At 39.7% G+C, this 17,954-nt stretch overlaps 1 protein-coding gene across 2 annotated transcripts in view; it reads left to right on the top strand.

Moving 5' to 3' along the window:
* Nucleotides 1-17,954, top strand: part of DGKQ (diacylglycerol kinase theta) — a 111,065-nt gene that overhangs the window by 65,834 nt on the left and 27,277 nt on the right. Inside the window, exons 8-15 of one of the 2 annotated variants that reach the window (XM_020807072.3) lie at nt 1,467-1,567; nt 3,488-3,711; nt 5,082-5,172; nt 12,868-12,922; nt 13,190-13,251; nt 14,925-15,075; nt 16,427-16,465; nt 17,322-17,437. In XM_020807072.3, coding sequence (XP_020662731.3) covers nt 1,467-1,567; nt 3,488-3,711; nt 5,082-5,172; nt 12,868-12,922; nt 13,190-13,251; nt 14,925-15,075; nt 16,427-16,465; nt 17,322-17,437 — 839 coding nt within the window. Of the gene's footprint in view, nt 1-1,466; nt 1,568-3,487; nt 3,712-5,081; nt 5,173-12,864; nt 12,923-13,189; nt 13,252-14,924; nt 15,076-16,426; nt 16,466-17,321; nt 17,438-17,954 lie in introns of both variants that reach the window. The other variant, XM_020807071.3, reaches the window with a different exon arrangement.

The following is a 17,954-nucleotide window of genomic DNA, read 5'->3' as shown; positions in this document are numbered from 1 at the left end:
CTGTCCTTCCAGTGAGCACTCAGGTTTGATTTCCTTTAGAATTGATAGGTTTGTTCTCCTTGCAGTCCAGTGGACTCTCAAGAGTCTCCTCCAGCACCACAATTCAAAGGCATCAGTTCTTTGGCGGTCAGCTTTCTTTATGGTCCAGCTCTCACTTCCATACATCACAACAGGAAAAACCATAGCTTTGACTATTTGGACTTTTGTTGGCAAGGTGATGTCTCTGCTTTTTAAGATGCTGTCAAGGTTTGTCATTGCTTTCCTCCCAAGAAGCAGGCATCTTTTAATTTCGTGGCTGCTGTCTTCGTCTGCAGTGATCATGGAGCCCAAGAAAGTAAAATCTGTCACTGCCTCCATATCTTCCCCTTTTGTTGGGTAAGTGGCCATGGGACCAGTGGCCATGATCTTAGCTTTTTTGATGTTGAGTTTCAGACCATTTTTTTGCACTATCCTCTTTTACCCTCATTACAAGGTTCTTTAATTCCTTCTCACTTTCTGCCATCAGAGTGGTATCATCTGCATATTGGAGGTTGTTGATATTTCTTCCGGCAGTCTTAATTCCGGCTTGGGATTCCTCCAGTCCAGCATTCCGCATGATGTATTCTGCATATAAGTTAAATAAGCCAGGGGACAATATACAGTCTTGTCGTACTCCTTTCCCAATTTTGAACCAATCATTTGTTCCATATCCAGTACTAACTGTTGCTTCCTGTCCCACATATAAGTTTCTCAGGGTATACTAATAATCTTCTGATCAGCCTTCTCCCATCTCCCTCTTTATTGATGATGCTTTTGCCTCCTCAGTCCAAATCATCTTGAGGATGGGATCCACATTGACTGTTATGCAGAAGAAACAGCCCATACGCTTACTATGGGTGCTTTACAGGCTACATAAGTCTCTCTTTTTTTTTTTTTTTGTGGTGTGGATTTTCAATAGCATGGTATTTGTTTTGATGGATGTAATTTGTTACAGTGTTTCGAGGCTTTTATTTCTGATCAGAATTTCAATTATCCTAGTACATTGCCAATTTAACCACCGTTAGGGTCACAGTTTGTTGGACGACTACTGGATTTGATAAAACTGGTTGGTTTCAGATTTCACATGAAATTATATTAGTCTCACTGTGGAGATCAGCAGTTTTTAAATCAAAAACTAACAGCTCTCTTTACTGTTGAGCTGGTAACAAAAAGGAATAAAGCAGAATTGATAATACTGTATAGGAATAGGAAAATTACTTTAAATTCCATCTCAAAGTACCTACTTCTTTCATAGAAATAAAGCAAGATTTGGGTGGAAGCTGGGAAACTGTATTACTGTATATGTTAGCCTCTCCACATTGATGTAGTTAATGGAAATAGAATAAAAGTCCAGTGAAGATATAATTGACTATTTTTAAGATGTTTTAGTAAATCAACACAATACTTCATTTATTTTATTAAATGGTCAAATATTCTTATTCTTCTAGGCAAACAAATATTAAAAATATATGATGGGAATGATGCAGTAAAACGCAACCACTATCGTCTAATTATGGTTCCAAGGATTGCCAAAAATGAAGAAGTTGTGGTCAGTAAGAGAGGCTTTTATTGTTACTCATTTCTGTGTATCCTGAGACAAGATATTAAAACTTTATTTAAAAATGTATTTATTGAACAGTAGACAATTGAAGTTTAATTTGTTGTGATTATTGTTAAAACTGCAAACGTGTAACTCGAATTGGTAATATAAATTCATAAGTTGTCAGTTCCAAAATAAACAGTAGGATTTACAGAGTTCCTTTGCTTTTGAACTCCTAATGGTACAATTGCCACTGACTTCTTCAGAAGCATGTTGTTGTTTTAAAATTGTCCTCCACAGCTGGCATTTTTTTCTATGCAGATGGCAAATCTCTGTTAGCTGGGAATAATGAGACCCAATCCATCTGAGAACTGTGAGGCTGAGGAAAATTCTGTGTCCTAGAGCAGAGGATCTTGTGTACCTATTCTTTTAAAAGCAAATACATATGCTTACAAACATTGGGTGGAAAGTAAATAGTACAATATATACAGTGGTGCCTCGCTTAATGATTACCTCGTTAAACAACAAATCTGCTTTACAATGAAGTTTTTGCGATTGCTATTGCAATCGCAAAATGATGTTCCTATGGGGAAAATTCGCTTGATGGTGATCGGTTCCCTGCTTCGGAAACCGATTTTTTGCTAGATGACGATTCTAAAACAGCTGATTGGCGGCTCTAAAACTGGCCGCCCGCTGTGCAAAATGGCTCCCCGCTGTTTTTAGCACGTATTCATCACTTTACAGGCACTGGAAAATGGCCACCCTGTGGAGGATCTTCGCAAGACGAACAGGTATTTCGCCTGTTGGAACACATTGAACGGTTTTCAATGCATTTCAATGGGTTTTTAAAATTTACTTGACGACGATTTCACTTAACAGTGATTTGAACAGAACGGATTATTGTCATCAAGTAAGGCACCACTGTAGAAGTAAATTTGAACTATCCTTGGATATTTCATAAATGTTAAAAGCCTTTTCAAACCTCTAACACTATTGCTAAAACTAATTTTTCCATAGAAAACTGGAAGGCAGTAGTTTTCAGCTTATGGGAAGTGTGGAGGTGTTTCCCTTTTCTCAGAGGGAAATTTTTAGAGAGCATGTCAATAAATAACAATGTTTAATGACTTAAATTGCCATTAATGTTCCTCTTTTAAAGAATATACTGTACTACATGAATTAATTGAATTTTGCCCTTTAAGCAGAAAACATAATGAATATAATGTTAATGCATTATTTGCAAACTCAGAAATGGAAGTCATGACATGTTGGAACATATTGGTTCTTCTACATGACTCTCTTTCTCTTTGATAGTCAGAAAACAGGATTCCTGTCTTCTTGCAAAATTGAATTCTGTCTTTGGAGGGCTTCTGTGTTGTCTTTTCTCTTGTTTTTCAGCACTTCTTTAACATCTACTATCTTTTGCCTGACAGTATTTGTATTGTTTGGGATTTGTTGGGGGGTGGTGGCTTGGTAATGGAAGAATGCCAGGCTAAATTTTTGCTTATATACTACCTAAAATCCTGTTACTTATCATAATAAATTGCATTGGAATAGGACTATTGAATCAATGGAGATTTAGTGAGTTAACTCCCCCTTAAGTTCCATTGATTCAAGTAGGCCTACTCTAATTATGACTCACTACACTAAGCAAGAGGATTTTCATCACCAAAGGGCCTCCAGTTGCCAACAAAGAAGATTAGCGGAATTGGTACGTAGTTCATAGTTTATGGGGGAAATACTTTAATTAGGCCATTTAGCTTCCTGTCTTCTGCTTAAAATAAATAAATATTCTGCTAAATAAATAAATAAATCTAATAATAAATACAGTAAATACTTCTCACTCCAGGAAAAAGTAACTGCTTAAAAAAACTTTTTTGTATTGACATTCACATGGCAGGATTACATATTAGTATTTCTTTACTGTTGTAGGAAGCTTCACTGAGGGCATATTACATCAATGATGATCCACAAGATTACGAGCTTCAAACATTTACTCAGCAAGGGTTGTTTTGTGATGACATAATTAATAGAAATGATACTACAGAAGAAGCCCAAGCTGCATCTGTGTTCCGAGAAGCTGTTCCTGAAGCTTGGATAATCAGAGCCAAACCTAGGAACAGTGAAGTCATAAAAATTTACCCTGGTTGGCTGAAGTGAGTAATTCCAAATAGTGATTATTTGTATTTATAAACTTTATATTTATAAAGGAAATGAGAAGTTAAGTGGTTTAAATGTTCTGCCCTGCTTGTCTTTGTGAATAAATTAAAATGGCTTATAAAATCATTGAAATTCTTCTGAGCAATCACTATGCTCTGTCTATGGAAAATTGTAGGCAATGATGCCTTTTAGTTTTATCAGAAAATCAAATTATATGTGCCTCAAGCTGTTTCTCTTTTTGCAAATTTTATCTGTACATTAAGAACTATTAACTAAAATTTCCCTGTTTGTATCCATAATGAAAAATTAGGAAGAACTTATTGCATATGTGGTGCTGTTTGGAGGGTGAAAAAGCATATATTACTTGAGGATCCTCTTTCATGATTACCTCCAGATCATGTAGTTGATTTTAGTTGTTAGTATATGTTGTTGATTGGATGGAAGGCTCAATGAGCCAGAGGTTGGGAGTTTAATTTTTTACTATGCCTTCTTGGAGAAAAAATAGGCAGTATAGCCTTGAACAAGTTACCCAGTATAGCCTGGGTAATTAACTTGTAAACAGCCCAGAGAGTACTTTAAGCACTATGGGGCGGTATATAAGCAGCACACTTTTTTTTTGCTTTTATTCCTAAAAAGCCCTGATAAGGGTCACCAAAAGTGAGAATCTGCATGACAGTACACAGTTACTAATTTCATGATGTTAATCTCTAAAAAACTAATTATTAGACAAATGGTCATTTGATCATTTTACATTGTTCTTTATTTTAAGTGAAATATTCAGAATTGTGTCCTCTCATTCCAAATCTTTTCCTTGACTGTGGCCTTCCAGAAAGGTTGTTGGACTAACATCCATCAGTGCTTATCGGCATAACCTTTGGGGAGAGATAATGAGTGTTGAAGTCCAACAGCAGAGCCACAGGTGGGCAGTTAAAGGTCCAAAGTTGCTCACCTCCGCTAACCACTCATAGATTATCTTCTCATAAACTGATATCCTGATGCCACTTCCATCTCTACTTGTGTATGATCTTGGAAGTGATCCTGGCTGTGGGAAAAATATATTGGAGAGAGAAAGTTACAAGTGATGGAAAGTTCAGTACCTTTAATTAGGCACCCGTTATGCTCTCAAAATAAGCCATAGCATTTGGTTCATCCATGATTGGGACAAATATGCATGTAATTGTGTTCCTCTATCATGGAGTTCTGTATCAAGGAATTAGTTGTTCAAACTGCAGGGTCAATGTCATACATTCCTTTTTTTACATGGTGAGTGCTCAGTGCTGGTGTCTAAGCATAATGGCAGAACAAGTGTTTGCTGCCGATGTTCCTATAATGCTGCTCACCTTGCATCAATTATCTTCTTTGCTAGGATAGGAATGGCCTGTGTCTCAATAAGAATAAAGAAAGAAAGCACTACACAGATGGTTATTAAAGAGGTTCTTGCGCAACTTGGATACCAGGTAAATAATATTAAATGGCTAATTATCTTTTTCTTTGCTTGCTTCCTTCTTCTCTCCTCTTCTGTTTTGCTTTCCTTGTATGAAGTTGCATAATTGAAGTTGTGGAATTCGTGACTTTAGCACAGGCCTATTTACAGTGTCAATTTATTCCAGTATATTAAGAATATGAATGGGAGAGGAAACAAGAAGAAAAATTAGCTCAATGGTCTACTGAACTATGTGTTCTCATTTCCAGACTTTCCCTGCAGTATCTGACAGTATATCAATGTTCTGGCAGTACTGCAGTGAACAAACTTTGTGTTTCAGAATCATTTTGAATGACACTGTTTTACTGTACAATATGAGAGTGTCAGTATATTTGAGTGGGAGAGTTATAATGGAAAAGGGAAATTAAAGATCAAAAGCACAACCATAGTCATATTTCTACTACTTCTTCATAGCCTCCGTGAATCACACCCTGGGGTGATCTGTGCATGCGCGGAGCCTCATTGGAAAGTTCTAGAGCTTCTGCGGTAGCAAAAAAACACAATAAGCCCCTCCCCCTCATATAAGTACCACAGAGGGATGTGGTAGTGCTGCAGGTTAAACTGCAGAAGCCTCTGCAGGGTCAGAAGACCAGCAGTCATAAGATCGACTCTATGCAACGGAGTGAGCTCCCGTTGCTTTGTCCCAGCTCCTGCCAACCTAGCAGTTGGAAAGCATGTACAGTAAATGTGAGTAGATAAATAGATACCACCATGGTGGGAAGGTAACAGCGTTCCAAGTCTAGTCACGCTGGCCACGTGACCACGAAAACTGTTTCCGGACAAACACTGGCTCTATGGCTTGGTAACGGGGATGAGCATTGTGACATAGCAGGCCACTCTGATGTCACCCCCAATTCAGGCCTTTCAGAATGCCCACCACACCACCTCACACTCACTGCCACCAATTATAATGACTATTCAAGAAGGACAAAGGTTTCCTTCAAAACAAAACAGGTTTATTGAAATAATAAAATAAAATATGTAAATCACAAGTAGCTAATCACGATGTCAATCACTGTTTCTTATTTAATCAATCACAGACTTTCTCTCACTGAATACGTAGGCACACAGGCCTCTAAACAAGCTCTTTCTCTCTCACACTCCAGATCTGAACCTCTCCCTCACACTTCACACCCCTTTTCTTCCAACTCCTCCCCCTCCAGCTCCACCCTCCGTCACCCCATTGGCTGATGATCCACTGCCCAGCTGTGATGGACAGATGGGGTCAGGGCTGCCTGTTACAAGCACCATGCCCTAGAGTTGGACACGACTGGACTAAATGTCAAGGGGAACCTTTACCTTTACCTTAACCTGCCCTTGCTTACTTTCTTACTTGCTTGCTTACTTGCATGCTTACTTAATTACAGTGGTGCCTCGTTTAACGGGTGCCCCGTTTAACGATGAATCTGCATAGCGAAGAAGATTTTGTGATTGCATTGAGATGTTCCCTATGGGAAAAAATCGCTTTGTGACGATCGCTTCCCCCCCCCCCCCATCATCGCAAATGCCCCATTTTTGCGGGACGTTTGCGATGATGGGGGGGAAGCGATCATCGCAAACGACCCATTTTCCCACAGCTGACCTTTGCTAAGATCGCGTGGCCCCGCGATCAGCTGTGCGAAAATGGGGCGTTTGTGATGATTGCTTCCCCCCCATCATCGCAAACGCCCCGTTTTTGCACAGCTGATCGGCGGGCCTTTGCTAAGATTGCACGGCCCCGCCGATCAGGTGTGCGAAAATGGGGCGTTTGTGACGATCGCTTCCCCTCAATCATCGCAAACAGCCCGTTTTCGCACAGCTGATCGGCGGTTCCAAAATGGCCGCCGGGAAAAAAATGGCCGCCCGCAGCATTTTCACGCCCTTTCCTTGCTTACCGGGCAGTGAAAATGGCGGCCAAATGGAGGATTTTCACTTAAAGGTGAGTTTTTTCCCCCATAGGAACGCATTAAACGTGTTTTAATGCGTTCCTATGGGGTTTTTTGCCCCACATAGCGACAAATCCGTATAGCGACGATTTTTTCAGAACGGATTATCGTCGCTATGCGGGGCATCACTGTACTTAAAATATTTTTAGCCTGCTTTTCTCCTTAAAAAGGACCCAAGATGGTTTACAACATTGAAAGACAATATTTGAAGTTGAAAATGATGAGTATACAAAAGTGGATAACATCATTAAAAGATAATACAGTGGTGTCCCGCTTGACGCTTACCCCGCATGATGTCGAAATCGCTTTACGATGAGTTTTTTGCAATCACTATTGCGATCGCAAAACGATGGTTCCAATGGGGTTTTTTCGCTTGACGTCGATTAGGAGCCTGCTTCGCCAACCGTTTGTCCGCTAAACAACAATTTTTCCAGCTCCACAAAATGCCTTCCCTTTGTAAAATGGATTCCCTCCGGACCCCTGCTTTGGAAGATAGCGATTTTAAATAGCTGATTGGCGGTTCTCTATGGGCAGTCTTCGTTGGACGATGAGGTATTTCCACATTGGAATGCATTGACCGGTTTTCAATGCATTCCAGTGGGGTTTTTTCCACTTGACGACGATTTCACTTAACAGTGATTTTCCTGGAACAGATTATCATCATCAAGCGGGGCACCACTGTATTTAAAACTAAGAGTAATGAATAAAGAGGCATCTGACATTTTAGATACTATTAGAGCTAAGAACCTAAGTCCTAGAATGAGCTGGAATTTTTAGTATGTATACATTACTGAAACAGCGACGTCTACGTTGTCTTGGGTACTTCGTGAGAATGGCTGATGGTCGGATTCCAAAGGATCTCCTGTATGCAGAATTAGTGCAGGGAAATCGCCCCAGAGGGAGACCACAGCTGCGATACAAGGATAGCTGCAAGTGGGATCTCAAGGCCTTAGGAATGGACCTCAACAGATGGGAAACCTTGTCATCTGAGCGTTCAGACTGCAGGCAGGCGTTGCATCATGGCCTCTCCCAATTTGAAGAGACCCTTGTTCAGCAGGCCGAGGCAAAGAGGTAGTCCCAAAACCAGCAAAATCAGGGAACTGGAGAGTGGACAGATTGTATTTGTCTTTAGTGTGGAAGAGATTGTCCCTCTCGAATTGGCCTTCTCAGCAACACTGGACGCTGTTCTGGGTCCTCTATTCGGAGCAGGTTGCCATGGTCTCTCAAGACTGAAGGATGCCTAAAGAGCTAAGAACAATAACTATACTTAAAAAAAAATGGCACTTTGAGAAATGGAAAATACAAAAATGGAAAACATAAGTAGCACTAAAAATCCAGTCAAAGCAGTAATGCATAACAATCCACCTTTTTAAAAAGCACACAGGTAACTAGTTACTGTGGGAAGGCTTGCTTGAAGAGAAGGGTCTCTGCCTGCCTGGAGAAGGACAGCAAAAATGAGGCCAGTCTGGCCTCTTGTGGAAGGGAGTTCCAAAGTCTGGGAGCAGCAATAGACCCTACAAAATGCACTTGTGAAGGTGGTGGGACCAAGCGAAAGGCCTCTCATGATGATCTTAACACCTGAGCTGGCTCATAATGAGAGATACGGTCTTTGAGATAACTTGGACCCAGGCCATTTAGGGCTTCATAGGTTAAAACCAGCACTTTGAATTGTACCCAGAAGCTGATTGGCAGCCAGTGGAGCTGCTGCAACAGGTGGGTTATGTCAGTAGTTCTTAACCTTTTTGAAAGAAACGCCCCTTGAGCCATTGAGGATGTTATCATTGTCTCCCTCCCCACGGCAATATCTTATTCATTCATTCATTCTTTCATTCATTCATTCATTCATTCATTCATTCATTCATTCATTCATTCATTCATTCATTCATTCATTCATTCATTCATTCATTCATTCCAGACACTTAAAACCAATGATCCCTGAAAATAAAATTCAGTTGCAAGAAAATGAAATGCCCGAAAAAACCAGTAACATTTAATGATTTAGTTACAAGTGAATTTAAGATGCAAAAAGAAATATAAAAAGGGCATAAAAACAAACCGCAATGCAGGAACTAAAAATTTTAAGATGAAAACTCTGAAATTAAATGAAGATTCGAAGAAAATATTTATTCATGCACACTACAAAAAGGTTTTAAAAGACACAAAGAAAAATTTTACAGAAGGAAAGCAACAAAAATCAGAGTGACAAATTATATATATATATTTCTACACAAAAAGTTTACACAAAGAGCACAAAAAAATTTGAAACCATAAAACTGAGAAACCAAAATATAATATCAAACTGGGGTGCACGTTAAAAAAGTACAATACTAAGAGACACACAAAATGTTTTACAGAGCACAACAAGAATTCAAAAATGAAGCAAACATCGTCAGACTGTATAAGAACAAAGGAGACGGGTGATTGCAATAACTACTGTGGCATCTCTCTGCTCAGTGTTGTAGGGAAGCTGCTTGCCCGTGTTGTGCTGAAGAGACTCCAGGTGCTTGCAGACAGAGTCTTTCTGGAATCACAGTGTGGATTTCGAGCTAATAGATCCACCACTGACATGGTATTCTCCCTCCGACAGTTGCAGGAGAAATGTAAGGAACAACAACAGCCACTCTTTGTGGCCTTCATAGATCTCACAAAGGCCCTTGACATGGTTAGCAGGGACGGACTTTTTAAAATACTTCCCAAGATTGGATGTCCACCTCGACTCCTTAACGTCATCAGGTCCTTTCATGAGGGAATGAAGGGCACCGTAGTTTTTGTTGGCTCAACATCAGATCCCTTTGACATCGGATTCCAAAATATCTCCTGTATGAAGAATTAGCGCATTGAAATTGCCCCAGAGGGAGACCCCAGCTGCAATACAAGGATATCTGCAGGCGGGATCTGAAGGCCTTAGGAATTGACCTCAACAGATGGGAAACCTTGACATCTGAGTGTTCAGCCTGGAGGCAGGCGGTGCATCACGGCCTCTCCCAATTTGAAGTGACCCTTGTCCAGCAGGCCAAGGCAAAGAGGCAGTCCCAAAAGCAGCAAAATCAGGGAGCTGGAGAGGGGACAGATTGGATTTGTCTTTAGTGTGGAAGCGATTGTCACTCTCAAATTGGCCTTCTCAGCCACACTAGACGCTGTTCCAAATCCTCCATACAGAGCATGTTACCATAGTCTCTCGAGACTAAAGGATGCCTAATCAATCAGTCACCCATGGGCAAAACACAAGACATGAAAATGAAAAAAGGGTGCTGAGTTTTTTATCCAGTGGAAGTCACTCCACTGATAGAAGGCACTGTCCCCTTTCAGAAAAGGAGACAGTTTTCAGTGATGCCCCTCCCTCTTGCAGACCACTTCAGATCTGCTGTTAAGTGTGAGTTGGGTAACTGAGCTTGTTGTGGTGGCAATGGAGAATGAGGAAAGCACAGGAGAAAGAAAATTGGAATAGGGAAGCAGCCTAATTTCTCCTTCAACCAGCAAGATGATCCTTACTGGACACAAGCCTGTGTATTCCAAAGCTCAAAAAATGCAGCTTGATAAAAGCTTCACTTTATCTTCCACAAACTATCTCTGATACTAAAGGGTGGCAATTAAAAACAATATGTCTCCATGGCTTCTGGCCACATCCTGGTGAAAGCATAGCCAGGACTATGTATTAATGACCCATTCTAGTTTCACCAAAAGACTTAGTCTTCATACTGACCAGTAATATGTCAACTGACATATTATTGCCATTGCTGGCAATAATATGCTAGCAATTGGTTTTGTCACTTCAGCTACAAGTCCTAACAGAATTTTAAGAATCAGAGAATCTTAGAATAATAGAGTATTTGTTTGAAAAGAAAGGAATATTGATTTTGCTGCTGTTTGAACCCTAAATTCAAGATAGCAACACACTTGGGTCTCAAAATAATTTTTTTGAAAAAGCAGTGCTAGAGAGTTAGAGAGAAATTCTGTAGATAGTAGACTTTGTATTAAGGGAATAGAGAAGCAAATTAGGGTTGTATATTGCCTTGTAGCAGTTTTTTTTAAAAAATTAATTCAAGGAGCATTGTTAGAATAATGCAAAAGTCTGTTGACCAAAGCAACCTTCTACACACGAAACTTGTTTAATGTAACATTTTCACATTATCTTTTCAGAAGATTTTGAGAAGAATTTTCAAGTTTTATGCCAATCATTTCACAGTCCTAAGGGTTTTACAGTAGTCAGAAAGTAATGAGTAACTAACACTCTTTGCAACATTTACTCACACAAATTACTTTGGGGGAGGAGGGTTACAACAACATCCATAACAAATTACCTTAAAAACAATTTTCCAAGTACCCAACCAAACAATAAACAACTGAACTGCTGAATAGCTCAACGAGAGATGACGCGCCACCCCAAACCAACCCTTTTCTTTCCGCACTTCCGTTGCAATGGGCGGGAAGGTGGGCCAAGGGCAGGGGATTTTGGGAATTGTAGTCTAAACCTTTTGGAGCATCCCTGCCACCCCCTTCTTGAAGCAAACTATTATACTCAAGCCACTGACATGCTGCCCTTTTCGCCTTCACTGAACGGATCTTCAGGGTTCAGGGAGAAAGAGGAGCGGCTCACTTTCCACAGTGCATTTGCTTGTCTCTCTATGACAGCCCCGTGGATTTTGCCCTCAGCTCTCTCAGTTCAGTTTGAGAGCTTTCTCTCCCAGAGGATTTACACATAGAGGCACATCACATCCATGTACACGGAAGACAGGGGAAGATCTTGAGTTTGACATCCCTCAAAGCCATTAAATTCAGCCAGGTGAACTTTCTTCCCCCCTGACAGCCAGCCAGCCACAACAGGACAACAAGAAAAGCTGGAAAAGCTGCCAAATTCCCACCCACCCAGGATGACTCGAGCCAGCCCCATCCCTAGAAATCCTGCCACGCCACCCCAAACTGACCTGTTTCTCTCCGCACTTCCTTTGCAACAGGTGGGAAGGTGGGCAGAAAGGCAGGACGGACAAATGGGGCTCGTCTCTCCCTCCCCACGCAGGTGCAAGGCAGCGCTTCACCGGGCGAAGACAGGGACCTGAGAGACCCTTTCCTTCCACCCAATCCACACTCAGTGCTCCCCTAAGAGAGGAAGGTGAGACATGGTGGGCAGAAAGAGCTGGATTGTCTGGTGGTGCCAGCACCGGATCCACTGCCAGCACCGTGGCTGCAGCCGCCTTCACAGGTTTGGCTTGCTCCAGCGCCCCCTACCACCCCTTCTGTTCCGCCGCCCCCACACCGCCCCATTTCGTTCTACTGCCCCCCTGAAAAACAAAATCGCCCACTGGGGGGCATTATTGCCCACGTTAAGAACCACTGGGTTATGTGACCAGGTCCAATCAGCAATCTAGCTGCTGCATTTCGGATCCACTGAAGTTTCCTGACACTTTCCATCAGTATATCCGCATAGAGTGCATTATGGTATCCATCCGAGAAGTAACTAAGGCATGTGTCATGGTGGCCAGATCAAGACAGACATAGCTTGCACACTAATTTTAATTGCGCAAATGTATTCCTGGCCATTGCCGAGACCTGGGCATTCAGGCTCAGAGATGAATCTAGGAACACACCCAAACTGCGCACCTGTTTTTTCAATCAGAGAGCAATCCCATCCATTCTTCTGTATTAATACTTTTTGTGTTTTTTTAAAAAAAAATCATACAGCTTCAAAGTTAAAAAAAGAAAATTTCCATTTAACTCAAAATCTGTATATATTTTTCTTTCAGCAGCTAGAAAACTTCCGGGATTTTAGTTTGGTGGAGGTTCTCATGGGCTCTAGACAAGGCAAGTAATCAGTAGTTTCTCTTACTGTGGCATCACACTATAGATTAATATTAACAACTATTTTTGGAAACTTGAATGTTAAGTTTTAGACTTAAAATCTTGCAGATTTTGGCTTTAATTTTTTTTGTGAAGTTGTCATTCCGTACTGCTTAGAAGTAATTTATCTGAAGAAATAAATTTTCTATTGATTGACCTTTCTGAGCCAGTAAAGGTTTTCACATTTGTTTTTCAATTAAAATGAAACTAAATGAATGATTTCCCCCATAGTTCAGCGAATGGTGCTAGATGACGATGAATTGATTCTTGGCAGATTTCAAGATATAAGAAAGGTAACTAGAAAAATACTATGATTTATTTTTCCTATTGCTGAATTCTTTGTGGAATATTTTTCTTATTCTCCTATCGTTGGGTTTCAGTTAAATGGATGAGAAGAAATTCAGACATACTGGTTGCATTCATATATAATGAAAGGTCGAGGATTCTGAGTTGTTTTTCAACAGAAGCATTCAAGAGTCTTCAGTCCAAGTACTCCTGCTTAATATCTCCTGCTAGCAGGAGTGGCTCAGCTCACCAAAAATTAACCAGGTGTCTAAATTTTCTGACATGTAACCCCTTTAATAACTCAGGTATTGGAAGCCAGCAACAAATCCTGTCTTCAGACTGATTTCTTCTTGGCACAGCTAAACCAGAAGTGCCGGTTCAGATGTAACACTTAAGATATGTGGCCTAGTGAATATCTGTTTTGTTCTGCTGACAGTAAGTCTGCCATAGGGGTTATTAAACTACATATATGAGCACACTGTTCATGAGTGGCAATCCAGAATTCTCAGCTATTCTGATTGGTTGATAGCAGCATATGAGACCAGAATCTCTGAAGCAACCAAAGATAACTGTGCTTAAAATCCTACCCCCACCTACTAGCTCTCTCTTCACACCTTTAGGCAATCACAGGGCCACTGTTGTTCATGGTGGCTTAGTACTTGGCTCCACTGTTCCTTATTATGTTAGAAAGAACAAAGAAATCAATGTCCCAACTGAATTCCCCCCCCCCCCCGTTTCTGATAGCAAACAAGCAAAAAAAAAAAAAAGAGTATGTCTGTCATAACATACTGGTATTGCATTGTTGACATGTGCTCTGTCCTTTAAACACAACAACCCCATCTACCATTCCTGTGTTTAAGAGTAACTACCTTCTAGCACCTAAGCAGATCTTGGGTGCTTGTGGATAGATCATGTGACAAGGCAGGAGAGGTCCAAGGGCTTTTAGGGTCCAGCCCCCACAGGGAGCTCATCATTTTCCCTACTCAGCACGAGTAAAGATTATACCTCTTTACATCATGTGAAGGCTTTGTGGATGTGGGAAAGCTTTCATTCTTCCCAAGATTCAAAGTCTCTGGATTGGCATCTTCTGTGAGTGTTATTACACAAACTGGAGGAGGAGGATTGTCATGTATTTATATAGTCTGTGGATCAGGATGCTAATACCCTGTACCAATGCTTATCTTAACACTTTCACTGTTTGGATCTTTCCCACAACTGTGTCTAGCCCAAATACCATTGTCATACTGACTCCTTACACTGCACACTTATCTTGATTAAAAATTATCTTAAGGAAGAACATATTTGGGAAAATTATCTGAATTATATAGAATCAAGGAATATATATGTACACGCACTGCATATTTTTGAAAGGAAATTTGGAATTCCATGACAAGTAGTTAGTTCCAGGTAGTTATATAAGAGACTGCCATAAATATGGCATTTTACCAGAACTTCTCAATATTTGCTAACCTGAAGCATAAAATATGAACATTTTGCAAATCGAAAAAAATAAATAATTCTTTATATGAGAACTTGACTTATACAGGCAGACATATCGTATAGTAACTGTTTTGGGAAACTAATGACAATAGTTTCTGCTTGTAAAGTCATAACCCTGTTTCTGTAAATATATGGTAGTTGCAGTGGGATGGATTTTTCAGTTTTCTTTTCTTTTGCACAGACCTCATTACGGCAGATGAATCAAACCAGATTTTACATTGTGGAAAAAAAAATATCAGTTGTGCAGGTACATTTATTTGTTGGAGGTCTGCCACCTCATCTCTCTATAGGAGAATATACAAACATCCTCAAAGATGAATTAACGATCAAAAGTAAGCCAAATACTATTCCAACTTATTTTCTAATGTACTTAATTTGAAAAGATGTTCTATTTGCACATACTTCTAAATGATTATCTGTAATGCCTAAGCTAATGTAGCTGAAGTTTTCCTGTACTTTAAATACCTACATGGTTCTTAGAACATGATGCTATTTATAAAACAAAATTAAATCAGAGGTGATACTGCATAACAAGCACTGACACCAGCTCCTACTCAGTGATTTGGATTTCTTCTTTTTTTATAATAACTAATAGTTCAATAATTTTTAATTTTCAATTCAATATACTGTAATTCATTTTCTATGAAAATACTGTTTTAATTATACTTTAGTTTAAATCTGTTTGAGCTTTGGAAGGATTTTTTTAAATGAGTGAAAAGAAATAAAAGAACAACAATGTGGACGTAAGATAATAAATCTCTGGAAAGAACCAGAAGCTATAATATAATAATGATTCAGCGGAACCGTTTTGGGCATATGAGGGAAAAGTGGAAATGTGTGTATCTGGTACCAAGCTCAAGGAGAACATATAGTATGGGGCCCACTGTTATATAGTGACCTGAATAATCAAGTAAAATGGGTCTACTTGGATACAGGACAATTTTCTGTGACTGCAGAGAAATTCAGTCAATGCAGCACTTTATGTGCATGCAGTTTATGCCCCACCATATGTAGAAAAGAAGTTCTAGTAAATGACCAAGATAGTGCTATTGAAGTAACCCACTTCTGGTTTAAAATAATCTAATTATATTAATGTTTTAATTTGTTTTCAATTTTACTTATATGTCATATATGTCCATGATTTTATGAATAACAAAAGATAGTGATTTTGTATGCCTTGTGTTCCTCCTCCATAATTTTATGAATAACAAAAGATAGTGATTTTGCATGCCTTCTGTTCCTGGGGTGGGTCATGGTTCTTAGAAACCTAAGTCCAAGCATAGAGCTGTACTTGCAGTTCTTATTGAATCCCACCCATGCAATGTTCGTGCATAACAATTTAAATTAAGATTAATAGGTAATTTGAATATCATTTGTGTTTATTACTGCAGCTAATATATTCCATCAACAGCATTTGGAATTAGCTTTGTTCTCCTGTGAACAGTTGATCTTATTTACTGGCCTGAAGCATTTAGCTGAAAATCCATTGCAAATTTTGTTTAAATGTCACACATCTTTAAATAAGCAAGGCTTATTCCTTTAAATTATGTGTGAAATGGCCTGTTTTAACTGGTTAAGCTTTATTGAGGTAATGTACAATTTGTTTTCATTTAGAGAGCATACACATTTTAATGTTACACTTGGAAAATAAATCTTGGTGTGTGTTTTTTTAATCCTTTACAGCGAATCTAGTTTCTGTGAGTCAAGTGTATTCATCTCAAGGTAAACATACAACATTTTAACTAGAGTTGGTGGCTGGGTGAAGGGTACTGCTTATGAAGCACCATACTTGGTATTGTTTGACTGTCACTCCATTCCATGTGTGATGAAACGGGTCTTCAGGCATGTCTCAGCCCTCCTAACTCCCTTAACGTGCATATTGAAGTGAAGTCTTAAATAAGGAGGATTTGTTTTTGTTTTGAGCACAGAGCATCCCATAACTTCTGTCATTAAATTACTGGGTCCTTTAGGTGTAGGGGATGTGCTACTTTCAAATAAGGATTTCCTTCCTAGTGTGATGGGAATGCACAGCTTGGAAACTTATGTGAAAGCTGAAAGAATATCAAGATGTGCTGAAGCCACCTATCATTGAGAAAAGGTAGGATGATGTTCCAGAGCATTATCCTATCACTGCTCAAGTATGGATGGCTTCAGCACATCTTTGTATTTATTATTCTCAGAAGTGCCTTTCCTAAGGCTCTGCATTTGATCTTTCTATCTTAGCAGCCCCACATTTCCTTAAGGGCTGGAAGATGAAGAAACATTCTCTGCCTGCCCAGGACTTCCTGAGAATCTTGCCTCAATGGAAAGTGTTCCATGTGGAAAAGAGAGTAATGTCTGTCATTCCACTGGGTGAAAGGGATGTGGTGTCTGTACAGTGGAACTGAAACTAAATTGAACATCCATGAGAGAACAAGACTATTCCCTTCTCACAAACTCTGACCAGGCTTTCCTTTAGCTAAACAGAATTTTCTGCAAAAGAGAGAAAAAAATAAATATGTGTTATTATAGACATACAGATTTTTTTCTATGTTCCATATTAATTAATGGAAGATATTATTGAATCCATTTGTTATAGGTGCTGTTGTACTAGAAATTTCCTGTTTCTCTGAAGCTGAAAGACTGTACATGCTAGCTAAAGAGACCACTGTTAATGAGAAGCCACTATCTGCAGTTGTTGTCCCTGAAGTGCTGGTAAGACCCATTGCATAATGCTTGTTAAATAACAATGCTCTTTCTGCTAATACAGCATGCTTTCTCTGTCATGTGTGGTAGAAGTGGAAAGCTGGAAGTCTGAAAAACACGCTGGTCAAATTGTGTAGTCATCAGTGTTACAATACTGTCTTAAAATGAAGTTGCATGTCTCCTTCACCATCCTATTTCCAAATAGGGTCTGTATCAGTTTTTTTCCAATACATGCTTGTTACCATCTAAAAGCCCTAAATAATGCTTTTATTATTTCAAACTTGCCTTTCTTGCAACAAATGGAAAGTGTGCCAATTCTGGCCTGGCAGGTGCCCCATCTTGGACAATGATTAGACGATGCTCCAGAAGTCTGTCCTAGTGTCTGCAGTGTAATCCAGATCTGACTATTACCTCAGGCTGTGGGAGAGGACTGGATTCTTCTGGCCCACTCAGTCTTGAGTTTCAGTGATGGAGTTATGCTAGGCGAGAGACATTGGTGAATGGGTTTTGTGTGTTTTGCTTGCAG

The sequence above is a fragment of the Pogona vitticeps genome, chromosome 2 (assembly GCF_051106095.1).
Source record: "Pogona vitticeps strain Pit_001003342236 chromosome 2, PviZW2.1, whole genome shotgun sequence".
NCBI lineage: Eukaryota > Metazoa > Chordata > Lepidosauria > Squamata > Agamidae > Pogona > Pogona vitticeps.
This window is presented reverse-complemented; position numbering and strand designations above follow the sequence as displayed.